Source organism: Dysidea avara, chromosome 4 (genome assembly GCF_963678975.1).
Source record: "Dysidea avara chromosome 4, odDysAvar1.4, whole genome shotgun sequence".
Lineage (NCBI taxonomy): Eukaryota > Metazoa > Porifera > Demospongiae > Dictyoceratida > Dysideidae > Dysidea > Dysidea avara.
Genome location: NC_089275.1, coordinates 8006382 through 8028787, shown reverse-complemented (window position 1 = coordinate 8028787; position 22406 = coordinate 8006382). Strand labels below are relative to the sequence as shown.

Below are 22406 nucleotides of genomic sequence, written 5' to 3'. Positions count from 1 at the left end.
TTTTTTGGAGGTGGTTGGCAAAGTAGTAGCTAGAGTTGTACAGAACTGGTTGCAAAACTTGCTGAGAATTTGCTCCCTGAATCACAGTGTGGTTTCAGGAAGGGTAGGGGCTGTAATGATATGATATTCACCATCAGTCAAATTTCAGAGATAGCTGTTGAAAATCGGGCAAAGCAATTTTTAAAATATTCATGGATTTAAAGAAAGCTTATGACTCAGTGCCCCATAAGGCTCTTTGGAAGGTGCTTGGGAAACTTGGAGTACTGAAAGTGCTGATTAACATCATGAGGTGGTTTCATGAGAACATGACTGCTCAGATTAGATTGATGAGAGGGAATTGATGTGAACAATGGCTTGAGGTAGGGATGCACCATTGCCCCAACATTTTTTAATCTGTATTCTTGTGCTGTTACTGAAAGATGGTTTTCATGAATAAGGAATGTAAAGGGTGTAGGCACTACATTGTTGTATAAGTTGGACCGACAACTTTTCTGCAGATCCACCAGTGGGGCAGAGGAATTTGATACTGACAAGTGTCAGTTTGCTGATGATGTGGCACTATTAGCCACATCATGTGCCAGAGCTGAAGAAGGCCATTAGAGCATATCATTCTACTGCAGCTGGTCTTGGATTGTCAATTAGTTTTATCAAGTTCTAGGTGGCTGGGCATGGTATAACAGGGGATGATAAACAACCAGTAGTAGCATCTGGAGGAAATGTGGAGTGTGTGCCTGAATTTGTATATCATATATGGTTCCCAGATAACATCTGATGGGAAGCTGGACACAGAGGTAGAAAACGTATAGCTCCTCATCCAGAGTATTTGGTGCACTACGCCATGCAATTTTTCAAGATAGAATGCTGTCAGTTACAACTAAAAGACTTGTGTATCAGGCATGTGTAAAAACTAAGTGTACAATTGTACAGAAGGGAGTGTTGGACACCATACAAGCGACATCTTGTTCATCTGAACCATTTTCACCATCGGTGTATTAGAACTTGGGATAAGCAGGAGGAAGCAGCATATTACTTCTGAGACAATTCGTCTGATGTGGGGTGATTCTGAGACCATTCATCACTGCGAAACTGGTTAGGCATCGATTGGAGTGGTTGGGACATTTAGCAAGGATGGGAGACCACAGGACCCCTAAGAGAACACTGCTCGGATGGTTGCCCAAGAAGTGACCACCTGGTTTGCCATGAAAGAGATGGAGAGATGTTGTAAAGGCAGACCTTAAGATGACTGAACTATTGGATACTTGGTGTACCTCAGCACTTCACAGAAGTCAGTGGGGCAATCTGTATAATGAAAGGATGTGCGACAGTCAGCATCCATCTAGAGCAGCTTTACCATCAGTGCAGTGTACAGTGTGTAGCAGGACTTTTCATAGGAAACAAGACAAAGCAAGACATAAATGTACTGAAGAGAGAGCACCAACGACAGGGTGCACTACAGTGTACTGCTAGTGGAAGGTGGTTTAGGAGTAAGGGTGGTCTTGCTGTACATAGCTGTCATGAATATAATTTAATAAACTGTAATATTTCATAGCATGTGCTAACTTCAGCAATGGATAATAGAGTGCATTGTTCTATATGTGAATGATCATTTAACCGGCCTAGCAATCTGAAATGACACAAGTGTCTGGCACAAAGACCACTACCAGTAGAAGAACAACAAGGAGCTATTAAATGTCCATTGTGTCACCGATGGTTCCATAGCAAAGGGGGACTAGCTGTTCACAAGTGCAAAACTGCCAAGTTGATATGTTGAGCATCTTCGTACAGCTGTATGAATACCACGTGACCTTTATGGTAGTGGAGAGGAGGAGGTGTGTGTGTGTACGTGTGAGGGGAAAGATAAACATGTACAGTAACACAGTTACGGCATATAAACATGGAGGATACTCAGTATTCTGAGGAACTGCTGTATAAAAGTGATTGCTCCCTTGTACCTGTCAACGGTCATGTCTCCTGTAGGATTCTCAGAATTTAAGATGCAATCTCACCCTCTCACACCCATCTCATGCCTAAGCAATGAAGCTTAAACTTTCAAGAGACACTAAATAAACTCTGTAAAGTTTTGAATATTTATGGATCTGTACACAGTTTGTATCAAGTGATCCTTCTCACATGATACTGGGGTGTGCTGTATCAGAACACTAGATTTAGCAGATTAAGACATGACTGGAATTGCCAAGAGCAGACCACAGTTAGATTTGGGAAGTATTTCAACTGTCAGTAACATACAACTGTTATCTCCAAGTTATATTTACTAGTATTTAAAAAAATGGTCAATTTAAAAAAAAAATGATGTAGGGATCTATGCAATAAAAAGTAGTGAAACAAGATATGATATGATGGTGTTGCAGCATAGCCCTGTTATAGTAGCATCGGGACTGAAGCGCTTCTGAAATCCAGCTCTGAAATAATTCTGTAGCATCTAAATATGCTGCTGAAAGAAAGTGTTGATATGGAAAATTAATGCCTCGATATGGTTTCGTTGGATGAAGAAGACAAGCAGCCTGATTGAAAATAAAAGAAAGACAAGGTGCAGAGAGCCTACACTTGTCGGAACCCCAAAGGGCACATCCCACTGGTGAGTTTGCTATTGTGGCATAAAATGGTGGCCGTGCGCTGCTTTGTTTGGCCTCTAGCCTTGCAACTGTGGTCAGGCAGTGAGGCAGTAAGGCAGTCATGAGATAAAATCTGAGTTTCAGCAATTTAAAAAAAAATTCTATATCCGGCCACCTGTAAGTGTTTTGTTATATATTATGTATTATATGGACTAGTACTATTCCATAAAGGCAATTTTCATCACGTAAAATGTGATTTTTGAAGGCAGAAGTTTGGGTGCCGCACAAAATTTTCAAGGGGATTCCTACTTAAACGGTGCTACTGCACTGTTTGATACTTTTACGCTTGGGCCATGTGTCCTAAAGTGATTATGTGATGCCATGTAAGACAAGCTTTGGAGAACAAGTGGCTGTGGCTGATCATTTTGAAAGATACCAGTGCCTTCAGAGTCAAAGAATAAAAATGCATTACCAGAGTTCAATATAGATGACACAATAATACAAGTACAAGTACACAGAAAAATTTGGAATTTTCGACTAGAGTAGGGACCATAGCACATTGATAAAAAGTACTGAAACAAGCTGGAATAGTGCACGATATTAAATCACAGTAAAACAATAAGAAGTGTTATATCCCTACTGTGCTCAAGATACCATAATGGAAATGCACAGTAGGGATATAACACTTCTTACTGTTTTACTGTGATTTAATATCGTGCACTATTCCAGCTTGTTTCAGTACTTTTATCGATGTGCTATGGTCCCTACCTTAGTTGAAAATTCCAAATTTTTTCTGTGTACTTGTTTGTTAACTTTTTTTTTTGTAAACAATTATTATGACTTGGTTAACCCACGCTAATGGCACCGTGTGCCCCAATTATCGTCTGAAAAGTGAAGTATCCATTACGCGTTGTTGTCAGCTATTTTCAACCCGTTAACCAGCATTTCGGATCAAGATCTGTTTGAAAAGCACCTCTGCAATCCATGCATACCGAAAGAAAGAAATGGTGCCGCATGCCCCAGCTATATCAGTTATCGTCTGAAAAGTGTAGTATCCATTACACTTCATTGTCGGCTATGTTCAACCCGTTACACAGCAGTACGAATCAAGAACTGTTCGAAATGCACCTCTGCAATCAGAGTAGCCACTATGAAAAATACGGACGATTTCCGTTTCAAAGGGAAGCCATCATGTGCTACTGCCAAATCGACACTTTTCGCTGTCAGCAAAGATGAATGGGACACAAAGGAGGACACTGGTTAGTCCATGAAGAATGCATTGTACGTACTGCAGTATGCCAAAAGGCACTTCTCGGCTTGAAGCGACGTCGAACAGTGAAAAAATCAAGCTCATAGCCTTAGCCGTTATCAAGTTACATTTGTCTGAAGGCATCAGTCAGTTACTTACTTACTTACAAAGTCAGTCAGTAGAAAATTCTGTTAAATAATTAAAAAAAAAATCCGTAGCAACTTATTGAAAGTTTTTCTGGTCGATCTGAAAGCTTGTTTGGGCTTAGTTTTACCTAACCAATACTGCCTCATCGTCATCTGGGAAAATTGAGGCTGGTTTTTGGGTGATATTATTTCGTGAGCCACACCTACTCTTTTGTGGTTCCTACTATACAGTACTATCGTACTGAATGATACAGAAAAATTAGAAATTTTAAGTTCAATTACGAAAAACGTACGGAAACAAGGGAGGTTGCCTACACCTGCAGATATACTAGTGAACATTTAATCCCTACTTCAATAAAAGAGATTAAATGTTCACTAGTATATCTGCAGGTGTAGCCGACCTCCCTTGTTTCCCTACTCTTTTTTCTATGATTCTCAATCGAACTTAAAATTCCTACTTTTTGTTTGTTTACTTTGTTGTAACATAATTATGACTGGTGAATTTGTGCATACCACATCAAAGAAAAGGATGGTACTAGAGTTAATGTTTTCATCTGAAGGCGTGCCCCAGCTATCAATTACTGACTTGAAAGTGAAGTGGTTCGCTTTCAGCTATGTTCAGCCTGTTACTCAATGCTACAAACGAAGAACAGTAGGAGAATTGCCTCTGCAATCAATCCAGTCACCACAAAAAATATGGATGATTTGCGTGCCCCAACTATAAATTACTGACTCAAAAGTGAAGTGGCTGTTGTGCTTTGCTTTCACCTATTTTCAGCCCGTTACACAGCATTACAAATGAAGAACAGTATCAGATGTGCCTCTGCAATCATCCAGTCACCACAGAAAGTATAAACAATTTCTATTTACAAATGTAAGGAAGCCATGCATTGTGCTACTGCAAATTGACACCTTGGGTAGTCAGCAAAAAGAAATGAAAGACAAAGGTAAGTCCATGATGCGTGCATTGTACATGCTGTGGTATGCCAAAAGGTACGTATCGGGACAAAGTGACATCAAACAGTGAAAAACTCAAGCCCATCGCTTTAGCTGTTATCAAGTTGCACTTGCCTGAAGGTATCAAGCAGGCAGGCAGGCAGGCAGAAAATTTCATTAAATAATTTTTTTTTTAATTGTAACAATCTAGTGGAAGCATTTAGGGTCGTATTGAAGGCACTTTTAGGTTTGGTTATACCTAACCAATACTGCCAAGGCACCGGGATGGTATTGTGAAGTTGGTTTTTGGTGGTTTTGTTTTGGCCTGAAAGACCCAAACCTCTGTGATCCCTAATATAAAGTACAATACTTAATAGCAATTTAAGCTGCATTAATAGCAGTATATATATAGGTAAATATAGATAGAAAGCATAGGTCCATAACTACACAGCAATTCAGCCTAAGGGCACATTTAAGTATGTTGTGTTTGTTCTCTCCATCAGGATGCATGGATACATGGCAGTGGATATACGTTCAGGTTGAGAGAATACATTATCACACAAATTTCCTAGCTGGAGACTGCGCCTTCTTTACATGACAGCCTGGCTGTATACCTTTCCCTCATCATCCCACCCAAACTACAGTCTGGCTACACAAGGACTAGCGGCCACCTGGAATGACTCTGTTAAGCAAATACAAACTATAATCTTAAACAATAATGCACCTATCCCCCTATCTATTCCCATGCTGGGACATAACGAGGGGATTACATAAATATTTATGCTTTGGTTGTGGGGGTTTAGGTGATGCTTATAACAAAGGATCAAGATATTCAACAGGAGTAAGGAACAGATTAGACCTATCAGTCTAGGAAGAATTATACTTAGAGTTGGGTCAAATCTCCTCCTATTCCCCTTCCTTACTTGCATGGGGGTAGGTGGGGCAAAACTTTGATAGATTGTGACTTTGTAGTGACTTTCAATCAATTTTGCTCATTAGGTGGGTGTGGTCACCAATCAAAAGTCTGGCACATGAGGTTATCACGGTGTCTACCTGTAAAACATTCAAATAACACACTAACTTGCTCTTACACCAGATAAAAGTTGCCGTATCCATGTGAATGGTCAATATAGTGGTTGATACACATGCCATATTTGATCAGCATTAAAAGAAAATCTAAACCAAAACAGCTAAACTGTAAAAAAAGAGTGCAGGCCCCCAAAAAGGCCAGGGTGAAAAAAGATGTGAAATCAAAGGTGGTGGCCAAGGAATGGCTGTGATGGTAGGTTAACGGCAAAAATTTTAATAATGACAATTCAGGTGAATTTGTGTTGCCTCCTCCAAGTTTCACTAAAATTCGGCACAAAATTCACCTGAATTGTCGTTATTAAAATTTTTGCCATTAACCTACCATCACAGCCATTTCTTGGCTGCCACCTTTGACTTCACATCTTTTTTCACCCTGGTCTTTTTGGGGGCCACACACTTTTTTTACAGCTTGGCTGTTTTGGTTTAGATATCACTTCTTTTTGTTTTGCAAGCCACAAAGCCAGCCATAAACTGGTTTTGGTGCTTCCCTTTTACCTTGTTTTTTTTCTTCACTGCAGGAATTGTGGAACAAAAGAAGCAATTGTGTGTATACCTTTTTGTCAGATTAAATATTTGTATATTTAACACTGAATGGTATTCACATAGGTAATAAGGTGACTTCTTACGGAACTGAACTGTAGCTGAAACTCTCATTTCATTGTTTGTAGTTGAACTCTTTTTAAGGGTGGCTTGTTTCTAGCTGAACTCTCTACATGATTGTAAGCATTCGAGCGTAAATTGGATGGCTGCAGGTTTGAGGCTGCCTAGGCCCAGTCATGGATTTTCTTCTCCTTTCTGCAACTTTTCAAACACACCTTATGTAGCTAAAGTCTTTGAGCAGGCTATAAGACCAGGTGTCCTACAGACCTTCAGCACTTGTGCTGTAAAGCATTAATAAATAAATTTTAAAAATGATGATTTGTTTCCAGCACATATTTCTACAGGATGATTTGTTTGTAGCTGATCTCTCTATAGGGTAACTTGTTTCTAGCTGATATCTATACAGGGTGACTTATTTCCAGCTGATCTTTCTACAGGGTGATTTGTTTGTAGCTGATCTCTCTATAGGATGACTTGTTACTAGCTGAACTCTCTTCAGGGTGACTGCCCTATTAGGATGACTGCTCTATTAGAGTATCTTGATCTCGCACTTGCTATACCAAGTTGGATTTCATGTTATAGCTCTGTGGCTTTATGTCTGATTCTTCTGCACCATTGAAGAGCCTTTTTAAGATAATTACTCCATTTGTACAGTGATTTTCAAAGCATTACTCCAAGTGGTTTTTCTGGTAGGCATGGCAAGTAGTAGTTTTTTACTAGCCAATCTCGATTGCATAATTGTTACACACTGTTGGTCTTTTCGTTGTATCTTCGTGATTTTTAGCTTGATTTCTTTCAAATTACAAAAGGTTTTAGGTTCAATAGTTAACCTATTTTTCAGCTTCTTCCCTTGAGTGGTTTACCATGTAGACGTGACAACATATTCATGTTATTGTTGTGAATAATTGCTAATAACTCTTTGCCTGTTTATCATATTCCAACCAAACGTGGTACTAAGATGTGCCTTTATATCCCCCTTCTGTGTGCCAAATTTCAAGGCAATCTGATATGGCATTCACATTTTCGGCAATTTTTGTAAATGTACGAAAAGATGAAGAGAAAGTAGAAAAATGAAGAAACTAAGCCAATTGTTGAAGTAGCATATCTTGGGAATGGTTGAAGTGATTTCGCTCAAATTTGGTGTGTGGAATACTGCAGTTGGTGGGCACGTCCACAGCAAAATTTGTCTTGTTTTATAAAGGTAGCACAGAGCTACAGTGCGAAAATTGCATTTTCTTTATTCCTGTCAATATATTCATGGTGTTTCGCGCCGGCTTCTTGGACTACATAACACACTACCGTGTGTCTTGATACCGCATATTTTCAACCACGAGCACAATAAATCTCCTTTATTGTTAGTTTGCCTTTTTGTTCATTGCTGGTCAAATATCCAGTTAGCACATCTTCGTATGTAGGCCTTGTAGTTTTCGTATACATTAATTCATTATCAAGACACACGGTAGTGTGTTGTGTGGCCCAAGAGGCTGGTGTGCCACACCGTCAGTATATTAACAAGAAAAAAAATGCAATTTTCACACATATGTAGCTCTGTGATCCCTTATCCAATTGAAATCAAATTTGCTACAGATGTGCCCACCAGGAAGGGAAGGCAACATACCAAATTTGAAGAAAATAGCCTCAGTTCATTCCGAGATACGAGCAACCAAAATTTCGTTTTAATTTCTTCATTTTTTCTTCTACTTTTTGCACACTTTGCAAAATCTGCTGTAAAACACCAATGTGTGCTCCAATCGAGCTGAAATTTGGCACATGTAAATGGTTCATTATAGTGGATCTCAGTACCAAATTTGGTAGGAATCCAATGAATATTCATGGTATTATGACTGCTTATTCGCATAAAATAAGGTTGAACGTCTGTCACACCCACAGGGTAAAACCCTTGGAGGTATAAGTTGAAAATTGCTATGTAGATGGACCAACCATCGCAGGAGTGCCTTGTTGTGGTTTGAAAGGAATCGAGATAAAGACCAAGGAGACATGACACAAAACCCAATCTGAGTCACAATTATGCGATTAAGTTTTTTGAATAAAAAAAAACTATTAATTTTCACTCCTACCAGATAAAATGCTTAGAAGAGTGAATTGAAAACCGTATGTAGATGGAGTAATCATCATAGAAAGTCCATGGAGTAGCATAGAAGAATCAGAGTAAAAGCCACCGAGTTATAATGCGAGATCCAATTACATGTAGCAAGTGCGCAATCAAGATACTCTAATAGTACAGTCACCCTATTAGAGCATTCAGTATGTATGCAGTTCAACTTACTTACAAAAATAATATAGTCACTTATTGTGTTATTCTTATTCATTTGATGCTGTACTTTTGTTGAAGAAAAAATCACAGGACTTCATAGCTACCAGCAACTAACTATATACACTGTAGATTAACTGGATGCTGCCTGAATGGAGAGTTCAGCTACAGACAAGTCACATTGTCAGGAGTTCATCTAACCCATGAGAATTCAGTTGCATACCAATCATCTGGTTAGACAAACAAGTCACACAGTAGAGAGTTCAGCTACAAACAAGTCATCCAGTAGAGAATTCAGCCACAAAAAGTCACACTATAGAAAACTTAGCTACAAACCAATCACCCTGTGGAGATTCAATTATAAATAAGCCACCCTGTAGGGAGTTCAGCACATGCATCTTGTATTATAGAGAAATCAGCTAGAAATAAGTTACCTGTACAGAGTTCAGCTACAAACAAATCATACAGTAGTAAGAGAGTTTGGCTACAGAAAGTACACTGTAGAGAGTTCAGCTACCAATGAGTCATTCTGTATGGAGTTCAGCTACAAACAAATCCCCCTCTAGAGAGTTCAACTACAAAAATGTTATCTGTAGAGAGTTCAGCTACAAAGTACAGGGTTCAGCTAACATGTAGAGAGCTCAGCTGCAAATAGGTCACCCAGTAGAAAGTTCAGGTCACCCAGTAGAACGTTCAGCTTCAAACAAATCACCCTGTAGAAAGTTCAGCTACAAGCTAGTCACCCGGTAGAAAATTCAGCTACAAACAACTTACCCAGTAGAGGGTTCAGCTACAAACAAACCAGCTCAGCTACAAACAAATTACCCTCTAGAAAATTCAGCTACCAATAAATCACTTTGTACAGAGTTCACCTACATACAAATCACCCTATATATGTAAGAGGATTTTGGAAAAACAATCCAAATTGCACATTGGAAGTTTCAAGATAAACTGTTTTAAAGAATTCTAGTCAGCATAACTTTCCAAGGATAGCAAGCACGCGTATGAAATTCACACAACAGATGCATCAATCTATTACCTTTCAGACCACTTTCAGTACTTGTAGCTGCTTGTAGAGTTTCCCGCCAAATAAGATCGAGCAGTTGGACGAGTGAAGTAGTATCATGAGTGCTCACAAAGGGGTGGAGGGTGGGAGGCGGTGGGGAGGGCAAGAGATAAATTTCAAAATGGAGGCAGACCACGATTGGAGTCCAGACATGAGTTTACAGGGCTGTTCTGGCTTGTCAGTGGCTGATATGTAGCAAAATAACAGAAAAAATGTCTGGCCAACATTATCAGGCTGTTCACCAGTAAACCACTGATTCTTGCCAAGCCAGGACCTTCACAAGGCCTGAAACCGCCATTCGAGCACTCCACACCACCCAGAAAAGACATCTGTTAATAAAACCAGCCTCAAGTAGTTTGAGTAGTACTACCACTGGATGCTTTGGATGCCCATAGAAATGTATTGAAGCCATTAGGAGAACAATGATAACTGACAATATAAAACCACTGTTGCTTACAAAGTATACAGTATGTTCCAATTTTCTGTACTTAGATAGGAACTACATTGATTTTCCTTTTGTTTCGTGGTTGTCTACTGTTAATAAGATAAAGGGTTAGCGAGTTATGGAGCCGTAAAGTTCAAGATTTTACAAAACAATGCTTTTCAAGGTTGATACTTGTGAGTTTCTACTTGAAAACCACTCAGAACTGATTGGCAAAGCTTGTTAATAATTTCCTTGATTCCATGGAGCAGGAATGCTACAATCAACCAGACGGCCGACAAGCAAACATGATGTTTAGCATGCCTCTATACACTATCCAGGTGATCATAATGCTTGTTCTTGTGTTGTTCTTCAATCAAAACATAGAAACTAAGCATCTGTTTACATTCCTTGTTACCAGAACACTTTTTCACCAGGAATTTTAACTTCAGCAGCTTGTAAATAGCCAACCACATAACCTATTATGATGAGCAAACAACGACCAAAGTATGTAGAAATCAATGTAGTTTCCAGTGCTGTTTACAAGACTGGTGTTTCTCCTTTTGTTTTTGTATAACAAAGGTTTTAGTGTCCGTGGTCATCAGTTTCCCAATGGTTTCTGTACATTTTTATGGCTATAACCACAGCTTCCAGTGGTTGCACAACAGCAATCAAGACACACAGTAGTGTGTTACGCAGTCAAGAAGCCAGCACGCAACACCCGTGAGTATATTGACAGGAAGAAAGAAAATGCAATTTTCACACCTCTGTAGCTCTGTGCTGCCTTTACGAAACAAGACAAATTTTGTTGTGCACACGTCTGCCAATTTCAGTACTCCACATACCAAATTTGAGCAAAATTGCTCCAACATTCCTGAGATATGCAACTTCAAAAATTGGGAGTTATTAGCAATTATTCACGAAAAATAACACCAATATGTTGTCACGCCTACAGGGTAACCACTTATGGGAAGAAGTTAAAAATCAGTGGGTGAATAGGGTAACTATTGAACCTCAAACCTTTTGTGATTTGAAAGAAATCAAGCTAAAAACCACGAAGATACAATGAAAAAACCAACAATTATGCAATCGAAATTGGCTAATAAAAAAAACAAGAATACTTGCCACGCCTACCAGAAAAACCGCTAGAGTAATGCTTTGAAAATTGCTGTACAGATGGAGTAATCATCTTAGAAAGGCCCTTCAATGGTGCAGAAGAATCAGACTTAAAGCCACAAAGTTACAACATGAAATCCAACTTGGTGTAGCAAGTGTGACATCGAGATACTCTAATAGAGCAATCACCCTGAAGAGAGAATCAGCTAGAAACAAGTAGCCCGTATTGAGAACAGCTAGAAACAAATCACCTTGTAGAGAGATCAGCTAGAACAAGTCACCCTGTAGAGATATCAGCTAAATACAAGTTACCCTATAGAGATCAGCTTCACCCAGTATATGTGCTGGAAACAAATCACCATGTAGAGAGATCAGTTAGGAATAAGTCGCCCAGTAGAGAGTTCAGCTAGAAACAAGTCACCCTGTAGAGAGATCAGCTACAAACAAATCACCCTGTAGAGAGATCAGCTAGAAACAAGTCACCCTGTAGAGATATCAGCTAGGTACAAGTTACCCTATAGAGATTAGCTACAAACAAATCACCCTGTAGAAATATGTGCTGGAAACAAATCACCATGTAGAGAGTTCAGCTAGAAACAAGTCACCCTGAAAAGAGTTCAGCTAGAAACAATGAGAGTTTCAGCTACAGTTCAATTATGTATAATAAGTCACCTTATTACCTACAGTATGTGATTATCATTCATTGTTAAATATACAAATATTTTTAATCATACAAAAAGCTATACACCAAATTGCTTCTTTTGTTCCACAATTCCTGCAGAAAAGAAAGAAAGAAAAAAAAACAAGTTAAAAGGAAGCACCAAAGCCAGTTTATGACCGCCTTTGTGGTTTGCAATACAAAAAAGTAGTGATATCTAAACCAAAACAGCCAAGCAGTAAAAAAAGAGTGCGGCCCCCAAAAAGGCCAGGGTGAAAAAAGATGTGAAATCAAAGGTGGCGGCCAAGAAATGGCTGTGATGGTAGGCTAATAGCAAAAAATTTAATTACGGCAATTCAGGTGAATTTGGTGGACAACTTAGGTGAATTTGTTGCCGAATCCTAGTGAAACTTGGAGGAGGCAATGCAAATTCACCTGAATTGTAGCAATTAAAATTTTTGCCATTAACCTACCATCACAGCCATTTCTTGGTCACCACCTTGGATTTCACATCATTTTTCACCCTGGACTTTTTGGGGTCACACTCTTTTTTTACAGCTTGGCTGTTTTGGTTTAGATAATATTCACCGCTTATGCTAAACTCCCCTATTTCATGAGTGTTCTTATTATTTGGTTGTCAGTGTTGGGAGTAACGTGTTACATAATATTACTTTTGTGATAACTAAGTAATATAACGAAATACACTATAAAAACAGGTAATATAACTCAAGTTACTTTACCTATAAATGTAACGCGTTACCTAAGTAATATAGTTATTGTAACAAATCTAATATTACACAATGTTATTACTACAAGTAACGAAGTTACTAATCTCGTTAGTAATCCACTGAGTAACACCTAGCCACAACGAAGTAATGAAGCCTACTGAATGAAGCTTATTCACCAGCTTCTTACTTATAACCAAGATTTGCACATTGTCCAACAAAACAATCATGTCACATGATAAGGTGGTAGTTTCACACGTGACAGCTTAAGGCTGTGGACACAAAGTAATTATAATATGTAATATTATTATAGTTACTTTTTTATGGGTAATATGTAACTGTAACTAAATAGTTCAGTTGCAAGTAATATGTAATATGTAACTAGTTACTTTTGAAAAGTAACTTGCCCAACACTGTTGAATGTATAACGAGGCCCGGGGCACATAAAGCCAAGTACAATCACCAACTGGACAACCTACTAATAGGGCATGTACATACAGTACTACGCATAGCCAGCACAGTTTGTGTGGGAGGAAAGATAACTTATAATCAACTCTAGGTAGTAATTGTGTAAGGCATGTGTGGTTAGTTAAGTAGAGTTGTAGCTAAGACAGTTGGTATTCCAAGAGCGGCCTTTCAGCTATTTCGCACCATACAGAGCTGTATGGCTGTACAATTAAAAGGAAATACAAAAGTTACATTCGCCCATCTCACTATAATAAATAACTTCAGGCCCCCTCAAATTGTATAAACATATTAGAGCCGTTGAATGATACTGACAAATGGTTATTAATTTCTTTACCATTGATTGATCTTGACTAAGTTTGTAAAAATAAACCAAAGTATGTTGAAGAGCCTCAATATCAATTCCTTTAAATATGCTCTTTACAAGTCTTCCTGACCCTGGATCTGTTTCCTCACACATAGCTTCTAGCAGTTCAATAGCTGTTTGTTTTAACTCAAGAACCTACAGTGCATTATCATAATTATAATTTTTAACAGTGATATGATGTCTCACGTACATCTGTTAAGGAGCACTGCTGAATTAATGAAGTTTGCATGATGCGATTAATAGTATCCACAATTTGATGATTAAACAGGACTTGTTGATTAGCAAAATTTCCCTAGAAAGACAATCATAGCAATAAAAAATACATATTGAAATAAGAAATTGTACATACACCAAGTTAGTTACATGCAGCATTCAACTGTCAGCAATATAACATATACAGGTGCTAATTTTTGCCATTTAATAATGATTTGATTTTATGATTTTCAAATGGACCTTGAGCATAGCCTTCTGCAAAACCTCTGCATAACCTTTACGAGTTGTGAAGCAAATATCTCTATATGTAACACTTTCACACCTTGGATCAAAGGAGCCGCCCGAGTTACAACTGGGCAGCAATTATATAGATGTTGAGGCTGAAATCAATTGTGGGGATTGATTAATACTCACATGATTAGGATGCACAATTTAGATTTCACCATGAAAACCACTCAGACAGAGAATGTTTTGTTATCCTCACCATTCTATGAGTTGAAAAACGTTGGGCTAAGGTGAGAACTAGTTCTATATCTTATTCACCAATCATTTCCACACATTTTCAAATATGGACACGCCCCCATCACAAAGCTACAACTCTGCATGGAGTAACCACTCTACAAGCAAGCTTACCTATCTAGGCCTTTAGTGAACTCTGTATTTATTTCATAAGTGATTCAATAGCTCTGGTTAAAACATTAAACTTGCGTACCAAAATTCTCTGTGATATTTCTAGGATATGTCCATTCATTGCAACTGAACATAACCAGAACGTACTAGCTGTTGACCCATAATCAAAAGTTTTAGGTATGCATATATAATATCTAATCCAAAACAGCCAAGCTGTAAAAAAAGTGTGCGGCCCTCAAAAAGGCTATGGTGAAAAAAGATGTGAAATCCAAGGTGGCGGCCAAGAAATGGCAGTGATGGTAGGTTAAAGGGTAAAAATTTTAATAACGACAATTCAGGTGAATTTTTGTGCCGCTTGGTCTTGGCACAAAATTCACCTGAATTGTCATTATTAAAATTTTTACCATTAGCCTACCATCACAGCCATTTCTTGGCCACCACCTTGGATTTCACATCTTTTTTCACCATAGCCTTTTTGAGGGCTGCACACTTTTTTTTACAGCTTGGCTGTTTTGGATTAGATTTCATTTCTTTTTGTATTTGTATACCCCAAAACCGGCCTATGGCCGGCTTTGGGACTTTTTTAACCCATGTTTTTTTCTTTACCACAGGAAGAAGAAAAGACGAAGTAGATGTACTTTTAAATATTTTATCAGTAAATGTATAAATTATATATATATTTTTATACTAGTGGTACCCGCGCAAAATGCGCGTGATACTAAGACAATTGTTATGTCCAATTGTGTGAATACACTTAAATTTGAGCATTACTAATGATCAAGGAGTAATCACATCATTACATACCAACAAAGACATGATTACGCATAGCTACTGATGTGCATACATAATTTCCTCAATTGTGTGTGGCACTAACAGGTTATAGTTATAATGTTGGTGGCTTTGTGCACTGGAATTTCTGCACATCTGTACAGTACTCATGCAGAACACAGTTCTCATGAAGGTGGCGTATCAAGATGTGTCCCATTACAACCATGCACATACATGAAAAAGATTAGTTTTGAATGGCAGGGATGTACTCAACTTTGATGATGTTGCATGAACTAACAAAGTCTTTGAGTGTGGTATGAGGATCAATTTACCAATAGTTGGTGCATCACCACAATGAGCTATGTACTAATTCAACTTGCATTTGGCACATTCATTTTGTATATTTATGTAGTCAATTTGAGTAACTGAATTGTAGTTTTATTTCTACATCCTAGTCATGGTAGTGTAATGTTTACTTATCGCATGACCAAGTGTGTATGCAGTACAGTATTGAGTATTCAAGTTTATCAGCTGTACTGAGCAAGGTCAACACAACAATGTGGATTAAGATAGAGAAGTTCATTTGTTGCTTTCTGAATCAAGGTGCATTACCAAGATGAATTCTTCATACGAAGAGTGGTTACTCTAGAGAGGTTGAGAGAGATTGACTGATTGATTGTTGGTAGAGAGGTTGTGTTTGTTCTATTAGGGTAGATATCGCGATGTATGTTCTATTAGGGTAGTTCAACGGAGATAAGTAATAGAGCTTCTAGAAGTTTCAGCTGTCCCTGTGGAGTTATCAAGGAATGAAAACGTATCTTATGTCTCCCTACACATTGAAGACTGCAACAGTCACTTCACTATGTTGTCCACGATTCGTAGCCTGGTAAGGTAGATGTATGTTTTATTAGAGTAGTTGAACGTAATCTTCCGTTCTTCATCGCTCATAATGGCGAATCTTCATTGTGTAGTCTGTTAGGTAGCCTGATTGGAGTGATCATAGCTCGTTAAATTGCCACCCCTACTACGACTGTTTCCTTCACCCTTACAGTGGTGTTGATGGTAATCCTCCGTTTTAGGTCTGTCTGTAGTCCTTGACCTGCTTATATTCGTGTCGCAGTAGCTGACACTTCTCTATCCTTGTAGTGGACAGCACAGCAGGGTGCAGAGTGTGTATTCCCGGCGAGTCTTCCCTCTGTAGACTGTCAAGTAGCCCGATTATAGCTCGTAGACTTGCCACACCCACTACGAAACTCTCCTTTTATACTGGTGGGTTTGTTAAAAAAAAATTATTTTTAGTTGCCGGATGATAGCGTACACACCAGATCACATGAGCAAATTCGCTGATGTGATTGGTTAAATCATGAAAAAGTGATTGATCCTATTTCATTGTAAGCTTTTAGACCAATACGTCACCTGATTATCTATTGGCAACGCGTGTATACCGGAACGCCGTATACGCGTATCGTAAACTTATAATGGCCATTGACAATGATAAGTATCTCGCAACCAAGGTTAGCACGTAATGACAGACACGAAAACCACCTTATGACACATTGTTTTGGACGGGTAGTTGGTCTAGCGAGCTTGAAGCTAATCGGGGGAAAAACCAGGGAGGAGTTTTTGTTTAAAAATTTTATGGCCTCGATTTCCCGATTCTCGTTATGTCGTCCACAGGGGGAGAGAAACGTCTGGTGTAAGCTGGGATGGGGAAGGCTGGTAGCACGATAAAGGTCTCCAGAAAGTTTTGGACACATTCGTGTCTTCCTCGGGTAGCTATGGTGGTTTAAAGGATATTTCCCGTAGTTTAACGAATCGCCACCAATTCTGGATCAAAAGATTCGCCTCAAATTTTCGAATTGAATGGTACCGATCCTATTGGAATCGGACCAAGAACGACGGGGCAGTGCCGGAAAAGAGTTATAGAATTATTATATAGATAATACATATATTGATTACAGAAATCTCCATAGTGGTTTCTTTGTAACTGAACACTCTACAAGGTGACTTCTTCTAATTGCTCTCTCTACAGGGTGAATTGTTTGTAGCTGAACGATCTACAAGGTAACTTCTTCTAGCTGATCTCTCTACAGGGTGATTTGTTTGTAGCTGAATTCTGTACAGGTGATTTGTTTGCAGCTGAGCTCTTTACAGAATGGTTTCTTTGTAGCTGAACTCTCTAAAAGGTAACTTCTTCTAACTGATCTTTCTACAGGGCAATTTGTTTGTGGCTGAATTTTCTACAGGGTGATTTCTTTGCAGCTGAACTCTCTACATGGTGGTTTCTTTGTAGCTGAACTCTCTACAAGGTAATTTCTTCTAGCTGATCTCTCTACAGGGAGATTTGTTTGTAGCTGAACTATCTACAAGGTAACTTCTTCTAGCTGATCTCTCTACAGGGTGATTTGTTCGTAGCTGAATTCTGTACAGGTGATTTGTTTGCAGCTGAGCTCTTTACAAAATGGTTTCTTTGTAGCTGAACTCTCTACAAGGTAACTTCTTCTAATTGATCTTTCTACAGGGTGATTTGTTTGTAGCTGAACTATCTATAGGGATGAGTCTATTTTGCTTTTTTTCTCACCTATTTTTCTTTTCAGCAATTCTTTTTTTACCTACCTATTTTGCTCAATATTTTGCTTGTCAACAATCTATTTTGCTCCATAGTTGGTGTACAATGTAATAATAATAATTACATGTAATAATCAATAAGCACTGTTTACATACACTATGGTGTTTAGATATTAGTGATTGTATCTTAGCATGATTGATGCCTCCATATAATCCTTTAGTGAATTTCCTTGTAGGTCACCAAATCCTGAATTCAATAGTGAGAACACCCTTTCTGCAGCAGCCGAGGAGGGCTGTATGGTCAAGACCTTCTTTACAGCATTTGACCATAAAGGCAAATCAGTTGCATTGAGCTTCCACCATTCCAGAGCAGCAAGTTCATCACTAATACCATCCGCCTTAGCTACATAAGAAGGAAGTTCAGCCTTCAAATTTTCAAGCTCGTCATCCTTAAAGAAGGGAACAACCTGCAATGCATTTACATGAGAAACATCTGGCTTAAGCATTACTATCTTGTGCGGATTGAAAACTCTCACAGCCTTAAAAACTAAAATTTGCTCCTTTAAGGAAGAATCTAGCAGTTCTTGAAAGTAATCTAGAGCTGGTTGCATACAGCTTCGAGCATAGCTGCGATGCCTCTGCTGTGCAGTTGATTGAGTAGTGATACTGCGAATAACAGCTTCAGTGTTTGGAGTATGAGCTGCCCTGACTGCTGCAACAACAGTCTGTACTATTTCATAAGCTGTGAAACTCAGTGGCCCATCTCCTTCAAGGTTATATGTAGCCTTAACAAACACCTCCCCCCAATCAATAACAGCAGCAAGCTCAAGCTTTAAGTGTTCAAGCTTTTCACGGTCAGTTAAAATAGCTAGTAACTTTGGACGAGATGCAGGGCCTAAGTCTGTATTTTCACTTAGGAATGGTTCGATATCACCAAACTGGAGCATTATTTGCTTAAAAATTTCCCATTTGCTCCACCACCTGGTAGCACTATACGATGCCATTGCCTTTCCTGTTTGTTGTTTCCATAGAAATTTGGCTTTAATGCTATGTGAAAAAAGTGCTAGCCAATTACCAATAAACTCAGTCAGGGTTGGTACTTTGAAGTGCTCTCCAACACGATCAAAAGCATGGCTGAAGCATCCAATATCTATTACATTAGGGTAAACAATCTTCAATGTCCTCATTGCTACACTGTTAACAGATGCTCTATCTCGCATAGCAGCAATAAGATGGCTGGAAGAAATGCTGTAGAACACTGAAAGCACTTGTACCAATTCGTGTGCAATTTCTTCCCCAGTGAGAGATTTTGAAAGCAGTTGGATGGCTAGAAGCTGCTGTTGAATTTCAAAAGAATCATTTACAAAGCGCACTAAGACTGCTAATGCCTCTCCACTATGAGAGGTACCATCAAAAATGACACTCAAGAACTGACCCTGGAGTGATTGCTTAATACGTGCCTTTTCTTCTTCTAAAATAAAAGGAATAAGGTCAAACATAAATCTGCGATCTGTAAGGCGATAGCCTGTCTCCTCAAAAAGACTACGAAACTGGTCAACCTTACTTAGTGGTACACCCGCTTGAAGAAATGTTTTGACCACTTTGACTCGGAAAACCTGCTGTTGTTCCGGAAGAGTCTCACCTCGCCCATGAGCTTCTGCATTATACCTTTGCAGAGATTGTGCAATGTCTGAGTCTTTAACATTCCTTTGTTGCAGCTTTTTCTTTCCATTAGCATGTTTAGTAGATTTTAAGTGATACTCAATACTGCTCTTTTTGAGGGGTAACTCTTCCCGGCATCCTTGGCAAAAAAGCTTTCCAGTAGCTACAGTAAAGGGTTCCTTGGAATATTCGGTTACTCTTTGCTGGGGCTTGATCGTTTTTGGGTTGCTCTGCGAATTCGAATGTAATGCTCTCTTCCTGCCAGCTGGTGGATTTTTGGCAATTTTTCTCTTACGAGAGAAGTCAGATGCACTTGGTGCCTTTAGCACACTAAGCAAGGACACTCCACTAGACGTTGGCGTCGTTGAGTTGCTGGCACTTCCGGTAGAACGAGTCCTCGAAGTTGTACTAGTCGAAGTTGTTGTAACATCTGACTCGCGAGACGATTCACGGTCATCATCATTACTAACAATGCTAAGACTGTCATCTACTTCACTAACATCGCTTTCAGCACTTGAACTGTAGTCAATGCGTTCTATCACATCCATTGTAGACACTATTTCACACGTGATTATTCGCTAACATGTATTGTGGGTTCGCCTTCGGGTCAAAGTTCAGCTAGAGCCATACTCATTTAACGTACGAGTGTTAAACGTAGCTATGGTAAGTTGTTACTTGTGTTAGTTATGCAGTTACATTCACACTGTCTGAAACAGATCTGAGATTAACAAATTTTGCTTATTTTGCGCCTATTTTGCTCGATTTTGCTCCTATTTTGCTCGATTTTGCTCCTATTTTGCCAGCATTTTGCTTGTTGCTCTTGTATTCCTATTATTCCAATAATTTTGCTGGCGAAATCGACGCATCCCTAACTATCTACAAGGTAATTTCTTCTAGCTGATCTCTCTACAGGGTGATTTGTTTGTAGCTGAATTCTGTACAGGTGATTTGTTTGCAGCTGAGCTCTTTACAGAATGGTTTCTTTGTAGCTGAACTCTCTACAAGGTAACTTTTCTAGCTGATGTCTCTACATGGTCACTAGTTTGTAGCTGAACTCTCTACATGGTGGTTTCTTTGTAACTGAACTTTCTACAAGGTGACTTCTTCTAGCTAATCTTTCTACAGGGTGAATTGTTTGTAGCTGAACTCTCTACAAGGTAACTTCTTCTAGCTGATCTCTCTACAGGGAGATTTGTTTGTAGCTGAACTCTCTACAGGTGATTTGTTTGAAGCTGAACTCTCTACATGATGGTTTCTTTGTAGCTGAACTCTCTGCAAGGTAACTTCTTCTATTGATCTCTCTACAGGGCGATTTGTTTGTAGCTGAACTCTCTACATTGTGGTTTCTTTGTAGCTGAACTCTACAAAGTGATTTCTTCTAGCTGAACTATCTCTTTCCATAGTTGCATGAACTCCCTACAAGGTAACTACTTCTAGCTGATCTCTCTACAGGGTGACTTGTGTGTAGCTGATCTCTATACAGGTTTCTTTTTTTTAGCTGATCTCTTGAATTCTCTTCAGGGTGACTGCTCTATTAGGATGACTGCTCTATTATAGAGTATCTCGATCTCGTACTTGCTGCACCAAGTTGGATTTCGTGTTATAACTCCGTGGCTTTAAGTCTGATTCTTCTACACCATTGATGAGCCTTTCTAAGATGATTACTCCATATGTACAACGATTTTCAAAGCATTACCCCAAGCGGTTTATCTGGTAGGCGTGGCAAGTAGTCGTTTTTTTATTAGCTAATCTCGATTGCATAATTGTTACACACTGTTGGTTTTTTCGTTGTATCTTCCTGTTTTTTAGCTCGATTTCTTTCAAACCACAAAAGGTTTGAGGTTCAATAGTTAGGCCACTCCAAGTCATACCTTAGTTTCTGGTCACTCCCAAGCCTACAAATGGATGCGGGCGGGCGGATGATCAGGACTTCAGGACTATAGACTCTACTGTGACAATATACTGTATGGTACTATTATTTGCTCAATTTAGCAAATTCATGTTGATTTTGTTTTTAGTCAAACTTAACCAACAACATAAGTAGTTGTGCTTCGGCAAACAATGCACTAGGAAAGTTGTTGATGGATCATGGCTAGCTATACACTGATGTATAGCATTTAAGTATATTTATTTATTTATTTAGAATATACTATAGGAAATGTTTTGCTCATGTAGCTACTTATGCTTTCCAAGTGAAATAAATGTCTCATTAGCTATGTCAGGAAAGTATTACTATGACTTATAGCTAAGTTGTTCAAATGATCATGATCCAAAATGAAATTTAACTTCTATTTTCACATCAGAAATTCTTCATTCAAATGCGAAGTCTTAGCCCACTAGCTATGTGTTTCCAGCCTTCTATTCAGCAAACCTTGAGAAAAGTAACTGTCAAAGTATTGAGTCATTGAGTGCTCCAGACTAGTGTTTTTTAGTGATCATCTGGGAATGTTTAAACTATAAGGGTTTCTACTTGCCAATCTAATTTTAGTTATGGAAAAGTTTAAGTTTAAGCTCACTGAATGTTGCCGGCTTTCCATACCCCTGCAGTGTTCAGTGATAAAGAATTTGAAGTTACTAGACTAATCATTAGAGGACTACATTTGAATTATAAAGTTAAAGCTATGGCCCATCTGCATGCCGGACTAGTAGTTAATGCTACTGAAATTACTTTGGTTACAGAAACATTAGTAACAGTTATAATCTGAACAGCTATATAATCAAGGACAAAACTAGCTATAGTTAGAAACATTTTATTAGTGTGGCATATATACCTAATATTAGAGTTAAGAGTAGTGTGACTGCTCTATTGGAATCCCTGACTGCTCTATTAGAGTATCTCGATCTTTTGCAGTAAAAAATAAGTGTCTTGCTGGGTCACATGC

The 22406-nt window shown here is 38.7% G+C and overlaps 1 protein-coding gene across 1 annotated transcript in view; it reads right to left on the bottom strand.

Moving 5' to 3' along the window:
- Positions 1 to 22406, bottom strand: part of LOC136253016 (inositol 1,4,5-trisphosphate receptor-like) — a 38986-nt gene that overhangs the window by 3565 nt on the left and 13015 nt on the right. The window contains exons 15-16 of the mRNA XM_066045603.1: positions 13874 to 13975; positions 13654 to 13818 (exon numbers count right to left, since the gene is read on the bottom strand). Of these exons, the coding sequence (XP_065901675.1) occupies positions 13654 to 13818; positions 13874 to 13975 (267 nt within the window). The remainder of the gene's footprint in view (positions 1 to 13653; positions 13819 to 13873; positions 13976 to 22406) is intronic.